The sequence below is a fragment of the Trichogramma pretiosum genome, unplaced genomic scaffold (genome assembly GCF_000599845.2).
Source record: "Trichogramma pretiosum strain Unisexual culture from Peru unplaced genomic scaffold, Tpre_2.0 scaffold3, whole genome shotgun sequence".
Taxonomy (NCBI): Eukaryota; Metazoa; Arthropoda; class Insecta; order Hymenoptera; family Trichogrammatidae; genus Trichogramma; species Trichogramma pretiosum.
Window position 1 is genome coordinate 4,159,650 of NW_019641698.1, and position 8,263 is coordinate 4,167,912.

The following is an 8,263-nucleotide window of genomic DNA, read 5'->3' on the forward strand; positions in this document are numbered from 1 at the left end:
AGAAATTTCGATTTCAATGTTAATTTGAAGAGCTTCATCTAAATCTGTAATCAGGAGTCTCAGCTCTTTTTCCGTTCAGCCAATAAATAACAATCAAACTTGAGTGCATTTCAAAGATAAATAAAAGCACCATATAAATTTGAGTTTCCTTCGTATTCCTTATTTTGTGTTCTCCTTTCACAAGAAGCTTGAGACTACTGTCACTTAACAAGTTTGGCGCGGTTGTTCTAAATCAAACCATTCCTGTTTTTGATTTTTGATATAACATTGAATATTAATTCATTTAAACATGAATAAAAACAAAATGGGTAGCAGTGACGAAGAAGAGTCCTTTAGTAATGAAAATAATTCTAAAAATGAAAGTCCAGAAAAGTTAAATGATGAAAGTTTGGATGAAAAAGACGTTATGAAAATTCTTGTTGCTACAGATCTTCATTTAGGTTATGAACAAACAACAAAAAGAGGTTTGTCACTAATACTTAATGTATGCATTGTTGTAGCCACTAGTTCTGTTCTTTTAAGATTGATTTGAATTTTTCCAAATTATACTAAATTCCATATTTTTATATGAACAAAGTTGTTTGCATTGTTTTTGAAATTGCATGCCTAGTGTATAGTATTTAAATGTAAGACAACTTTACAACTTATATTTACTACATGCATCAATGCATCAATAATTAGATACCGTAGTGATTTTTACAATCAATCACTCAAATTATTTTTTCATATGAGTCTCAAAACAAAGTTGCACCTTTGATAATGAAATATATATGTAAATTTTAGCTTTAATATCTTCTAAAATCATGATCGTAAGTAATCAGATATTTTACATGGTACATCATGGTCTAAGATTGATTATAGATTAAAACTAATAAAACACAATATTAAACAAGATTGATGAATAATTATCTAACCAAAGGTGCATGAATAAAACTTTGAAAAAATTTTACCTGGCTAACTTATTAGTGCCTGCCTAAGAAGCATAGAAACAGGACAGTTAAACCTAATACATTTATTCCAATGACATACTATTTTTCAAAACTTCTGCAATGAAAAAAATTATACGTTCGTCCTTACGGACCTGTCAACGTGTGCTTTAATACAGTTTTCATTCTTTGACAATGTGTTACAGGACAATGTTTACAGTGCTGTTCACATTTATTACTGTAAGGAAAGAGTAGCAGTTGAATAAGTTTTTTCTTTTTAAACTCATATCTGCCCGTTGCACCATTAAAAGTTACATGAAAGCCCACAATGTTTGGATATAACAAAACTTGTGCATATTTTTTGGACCCCTTAAATCACTTTATACCAGAGTTTAACATAATAATATCAATAAATTGCTGCTGGTAATGTTTTATTAAAAAATTGTCCTGATAATAACTGTAAAACGCCAAAAAGTTTAGTACAAGCTAGTAGATTTTGTTCGCTTTTGACAAAACTTATTAAGATTAATAGTGACATAAAATAGTTGAGACTTTTCTTCAAATTTATGTAATTATCTTATAAACAGTTTCATAGACATTTTGTAAGATATTTGTTTTCTATTTGATTGATGGACCAATAAGGAGCATTTCTTTCTTTCTTGTACTTTGTAATATGATCTAAAAAACAACAGTGACGGCTCGCTGAGTATTGAAAAAGGCTGCTATCTGTGTTTTTCGAAATATTTTCTTTTATTAAACAACCTAGTACTGTACAAATTAGTGCTGTAAAATAATTAGGCCCTTTCGAATAGGTGCACAATGTCGAATTTCTATGTAAGATATTCATAAATAAAACTGAAATATAATTAAAATACATAAATTAAAATCCAAACTAATTAATGCATTTAATTTTATTTATTCATTTATTTATTTATTTATTTATTTGAATTTTATGAAATTTTTGTACAATTTATGTTCCTACGATTTTGGCCTTTTTGGAGCCTTTTTGGAACTTTTCTGGCTTTCAAATCGATCCTCACCTTCGTCATTATCGGCCAAATTCGAATCGCATCTTTTGTTGTCAGCAATCTGGACAAATTCTCGTTGCCGCAGCGCAGAGCCAATTGCAATGGTGTATTGCCAAACTTATCCTGAGCACTAATGTGCACCGAATTATATTTTTTCTGGCTAAACTTGAATAACATTTTCGCCAGGTCATCGTCGTCCCCGTATTTCTGGCAAATAATGTGCAACGGCGTCGATCCTTCTGTATTTGCTAAATTCATATCGGCACTGTTGGTCAGTAGCAGTTGTAAAATTTCCTTACAATCCAAATGTACATTCAGAACCAAATGTAGGGGCGATTCACCAGTTGTTGTCAAGGTGCAATTCGGATCCTGACCGAGTTCGAGGAATTTTTTGACAGCATCTTTACAAGGAGCCATGCACGCTATTTGAAAATGAGTTAAATTGGTCTGTTCGTGTATGTAATTGAGATCAAATCTATTATATATTGTAAAAAGGTCAGGGACGACGTCATAGTCTTTGTTTTGAGCCGCAAGATGAATCGGTGTGGTGCGACGCAAAAGTGGCTTGCCGTCTTTATCAAGGCGGGGCTCGTCTTTGTAACCGGTGCGAGCTACAAACCCGATGAATCCTCTCCTTCCATATTCTAAAAACCGATCTTCACAAGTAAAATAATAATCTGTAGAATGCGAGAGCAGATGCTCAATTTGTTCGGTACAAAAAATTTCGCGGGGGTCTGGAAATTGATCTACCCAATTGCCGATTAAAGGGTCAATTCGACAGAGAAATTGATGTCGCTTCGTTGCGAGCTGCCAATTCACTCCTTTTAGTAACTGCTTCAGTTGGTATAATTTTGAGTGTACGTCAAAATTACCGTCGATGACTTCAAAATCTGAATCCATGATCTTATCGTGAATGTATCCCCTTGTCTGCAGGTACATCTTTCACACACAAACACGATTGCTAATATAAGCTAAGCTTTTTTAAAAATCACAAAATCCTTCGATGTAGTCGATGAAATTTTTCTTTGCTGTCTATTCTTCGGGACTGATAGCTGAACTGACTATACATACGCTTGTATAATCTTTATATACACGGAGTCATTCCCCAACTCCACTTTTCTGGACATACCCTTTCTAATTGTTACTACGTGCGTGCGTGAGCCATGGTCACAATTCGAAATGATAAATATTAGGAATTATGAATATTTATCATTCCGAAATGTGAACATGGCTCCCGATATTGTTTTTTTTTAATAATTTAAATTTCTTTGTCAATTATTGGAAAATTTCTAAAAATTAGAGCAAATTAAACAGTGTATTTTTAACGTATTGCAATCCTCAGAATTTTAAATTTTAACTGTTGTTTTCTATTGTAAGTCATCTTAAGGTCACTCTAGTACGAAAAATAACCACAATTTAATCTATGATAATGCTCATATAAAGAATGACACTAAATGACCTTAAAAAAAAAGTTAAATTCGAACGTAAAAATTTCCGCTCTTTTTAAATCTACATTAAAAAAATTAGATCAACGCATATTAAGGGGGCTCAACACATTATGCAAAAGATCATCCAACACGATAAAACTTATATCAATCGATTTGTTAGATTTTCAAAATGAGATTCCAAAAAAAATGTGGTTGACGAACTAACTTTCGAGATAAACAAGTTTGAAAATCGCGATTTTAACACGGGCTCTTATGGGACGCGGTCTTTTATTGTTCATAACTAATTTAAAAGATCAACCATCTTAATAAAAAATATATTTTCTGAAAGAGAAAGTTCCAAGCTTTCAATTGGTGTGTTAAAAATTACCCCTTAACGAATTAACTAATGAGTAATTAAACAAAATCATTGATTTCGAATAGTGCGAGCGGTTGTCTGCCTAATGCGAGAAAGAGACAGATAGATGCCTCGCTGAACTATTGTTATGATTGGTGTAGAGCCTCCTTAATCTTGATTATTCACATTATTTATATGAAACTAATTAATGTATCCCTTTTAGTACAAGAAGATGACAGTTTCAGAACTTTTGAAGAAATTTTACAGTATGCAGAAGAACATGAAGTAGATATGATTCTTTTAGGTGGCGATTTATTTCATGAAGCTAAACCTTCACATAACGTTGTCACGAAATGCATTAATTTATTGCGAAAATATTGTTTAAATGAAAGGTAAATATGAAATATCACATCATACAACTATGTAGATATGCTTTATTAGCGATAGCTTTAAAATTTGTATGCTGCTTCAGGCAGGTAAAAATTCAATTTCTCACTGATCCAGAAGTTGCTTTTAGTCATTGCGAACAAAAAAAAGTTAATTACGAAGATAAAAATTTCAAAGTTGGAATTCCAGTATTTTCAATTCATGGCAATCACGATGATCCAAGTATGTATAAATTATATATTGTGCAAATTACACAGTATAATAAGTATTAAATACTAGTTACGTTTTGTGCAATTTTCGCTCTCAGTTCCAAAGAATCACAAAGAATTACAAAGTTACTTTATCGAAAGACGCGCTTCCTTTAAAAAAAACCAAAAGCATATTCGTACGTAAAAGTTTTTACTCTTTTCAAATTTGAAATAAAAAGAGGGGTTCCTATTTGAAAAATCGATTTTTGGTTTGCTGTAGCTTTGAGATTATGCTCAAGGTCAAATTCAAGGTCACCATTCGATTCCTCGTCGAAATTTACATCGAACACGGGGTTTTTTAATTTTTATTGCGCTTGTTGTGCAAGATATCTAGGGGTTTTTATACTTTTGGAACACCCTGTATAATGCACCTAATGGATAAGTTTGACTAAACGAATTGACGGGTTACTTTCTTATTTCATTATTCATTTTGATGAATTAGTCTAAAAAAAGCTTTCAAGATAAATCAAAATATTGCATGTTTTTTTTCTAATTTAAAGGTTTTGGAGCTGTTGGAACAATGGACGTTCTTGCAGCTACTGGGCTCATAAATTATTTCGGAAAGTGGTCTGATGTCACGAAAATTTCAATCGTTCCTTTACTTTTTCGGAAAGGAAGTACTACTGTTGCTCTTTACGGATTAAGTTATATGAATGACCAACGACTCTCCCGGCTGATAAGAAACGATAAGGTTTATAACTTGAATTTTAATCAAATTACTTCTAAACAAATAATGCTTCTATCGCAAATTCTTAGTCAGTTTATTTAGAAACTAGAATAATTATACATAGTACTGTAATATTTAGATAAAACGTTGGCACTTAACTATATCAGTTTCAAAACATCTGATTATAAGTGTTACTATTTCGTTTTTTAATAATAGTTTTTTTACGTGAAATGCTCATTCATACATCAGCTTGGCCTAAGTAATGGTTCATTTAGCAAAGTGTTAAAGTTTCATAAACATTCAACATTTTTAAATGAACTTGCGCTAGAGATTTTCATATTCCGCTGAATTCATGGTACATACAAAGTGAGCGTTAATTTTGTCCGGTCCAACAGAGTTGTAGAACGTGTATAGGCATAGGGAAATTCCGGCGTTCCATCGGACAGAATCACCACTCACCTAGTAAATATTTTTGGACAGGTTAAAAGAGGAACTAAAAGGGAAACAAAGTAGTTTTTAGAAAATGATGTAATTTTTAAAAGTAACAATTAAGAAAGAAAATTCTCAAACGATATATTTTCAAATAAAATTATTGAAATTTATATTTGTGATAAAAACTTATAAAAATATTTTAGTTTCATTTTGTGCGAGGTGAAGAAACTGGAAACCCCTTCAATATGTTAATTTTGCATCAAAATAGGGCTCAACATAGTAAAAATTCATTTGTTCCTGAAGATTTACTGCCAGATTTTCTAGATCTTGTTATTTACGGGCATGAACATGAATGTTTAATAATGCCTGAACGATCAAAGCTAAATCCGAAAATTCACGTGTGTCAACCTGGTAAATATGTCTATTAACTATATTCTAATGATGATTGATACGTATACTATAATAAAATTAATCTATCCAATTTGGTATTTTCCAAATTGGTTTGGTATTTTCCAAATTTGGTATTTTCCAATCTATCCAATTTATAAGGAAGCTCCGTAGCAACTTCATTAGCTCAAGGAGAGTCCGTTCCAAAGCACGTTGGATTATTGAGTATTTATAAAAATAAATTCAAAATGGATCAATTGCCACTGAAAACTGTCAGACCTTTTGTTTTCGAGGACTTATTACTCAATGAATGTAATGATGAAATTTCTACTTTTAAAAGTAGGACTGAAGCCGTAGAAGAGTTTGTTGATAACTACGTTGAAAACGTGTTAATTCCACGAGCTACTGAATTATTAACTGGTATGTATTGTTACATTCTTAGAAGATATCTATAATATTATAGCCCCTTTTTCGGTACCGATTCTGAAGTTTTATTTTCACTTGAAAAATCGAAAAAAATTGACAGAGGTAACTTTCAACAGTTCAATAAGACCAGAATTTTTTCAGATTTTTCGGATACTTAAGAACTTAATTATTGAAAAGTTCAGAAGTTAATTGCAATCTTATTTGATATCAAATCTGAAAATCTTTTTCTCTTTTTCTTGAAAAAGAAAAAATCTCTCAAATGTGATCTCTCAAAAAATATTATTTTGACTCATATATATTTATTTATGGGTTATAAGCTTGAGTCTTTTATAACTTTTATATTTATAAATCCATATGTGCTCTCACTTATTATAATTTATTTTTTCACAAAGAGTGACACTACATTTTTTCCGGATATTTTCAGATCATCCAATGCAGCCTCAAAAACCGTTAATCAGACTGAGAATATTTTATAGCAATGATAATGATATGTTTGATCCATTAAGGTAAATTTATTAAAATATTTATTTATATAAAGTTTGTTTTTCATGAACGTTAAAATAATTCCTTGTAGGCTTTCTCAAAAGTATTACCATGTTGTTGCGAATCCACATGATATATTTCTTTTCCGAAAATGTTCGTCAAAATTGAAAAAAAAAGACATCATTCCATCTAATCAAGATCTTGGAGAAATAGAAGAAATATTTCGTTTTGATGAGGTAAGTAATTTAACTTCTTATGATTATGCTGACTATAGTGAAGCAAAGAGAGTATCAAAGCTCTAGCTTTGTGTGATTGCAAGTTCAAACGATTTGGGATGCCACTTGTGTATGCTTGATGAATAATGAATAATAATAATTTAAAATTAATTGGCGATTGCCCTACGCATAATAACTTGTGTGATGAACATTAGTTACTTTGCCAAAAAGTGAAAGTCCCAATTTTCGTTATAAAAACTATAACTTCCTACTTTTCTTCAGACAGCACAAACCGTCCTGGCACCCATTTTCTTATTTAAGACATCAATCTTCCTTCTTTCGATAATATACGGCGTCAAAATACCGAAAGATAGTCATATTATAAATCAATTATTGTAGTTCAGTACCACATACTTTATGTACGACTGAATTAAACCGTACTTATTGTTTAGGGGGACAAAGACTGGAAACGATCTGTTCAAGGAGGAATCAGTGATTACTTTAAACAAGATGACCAGGTGGGCAAGCTCACTGTTCTCTCTTTGAATGAACTTAATCGAGCACTGTCACGTTTCGTAGACACTAATGATGGAAACGCCTTCAACGAACTTGTAGAGTAAGTACGACCGTAGGCATATTATTGAATAACTGCTAATCATAATGCTTTTTTAGGCATCAAGTTAAGGAAACTGTCTCATATTTACTAGAAGATGGTCGTGATTATAAAAATAAACAAGATATTTTAGAAGGAATTAAAGATTATTCTATTGCTCGTGAATTGTCTGAAGAAGATAATAAAGTAAGTAAATTAATTCTGATATTTATTATTATCTTCATAAAATTTAATCATAAAAACTTATTAGGAAAAAAATTTTAATCATAATGTGAAGAATGTAAACAGTAACGATGATGCTCTTCCTGATGACACACCTGCTAAAAAAAGAGGAAAGTATCAAAAACTTGATGATGAAGAAGCTGATTGCTTGCAAAATAATACAAAACGAAGTAAAGCAAAAGTATCAAAAAAAATTTCAGCTCTTGATATAAGTACTTCTAGTGGATCTAAAAAAATTTAAACTAGAATCTATTTGATATTTTAAAATATCAGTTTTGATTCAGAATAAAAAAATTGACATTGTTATTCAAATTCTTACATTTATGTGTCAATATTATTGTTCAAACTCTTTTATTAAATGTTATTTAAACGTTTTTAAATATAATGTCGTTGTTAAATCACAAAAATAATTCCTAAGAGTGAATAAAACATTTTTATATTGAAAAA

The 8,263-nt window shown here is 30.9% G+C and overlaps 1 protein-coding gene across 2 annotated transcripts; it reads left to right on the plus strand.

The window, feature by feature from the left end:
• Window positions 1–189: 189 nt before the first annotated feature.
• Window positions 190–8,263, plus strand: LOC106650845 (double-strand break repair protein MRE11). Of its 2 annotated transcripts, none has more exons than XM_014369073.2 (11): window positions 190–464; window positions 3,960–4,128; window positions 4,209–4,345; window positions 4,872–5,062; window positions 5,674–5,881; window positions 6,020–6,277; window positions 6,708–6,789; window positions 6,858–7,002; window positions 7,434–7,597; window positions 7,654–7,780; window positions 7,872–8,263. In XM_014369073.2, exons 1-11 carry the CDS (start codon window positions 290–292, stop codon window positions 8,055–8,057), a joined length of 1,842 nt encoding a protein of 613 aa, XP_014224559.1. In that variant the 5' UTR covers window positions 190–289; the 3' UTR covers window positions 8,058–8,263. The 2 variants fall into 2 exon arrangements, with proteins under 2 accessions (XP_014224559.1, XP_014224558.1); XM_014369072.2 differs by having other exon boundaries at window positions 200–464; window positions 7,845–8,263.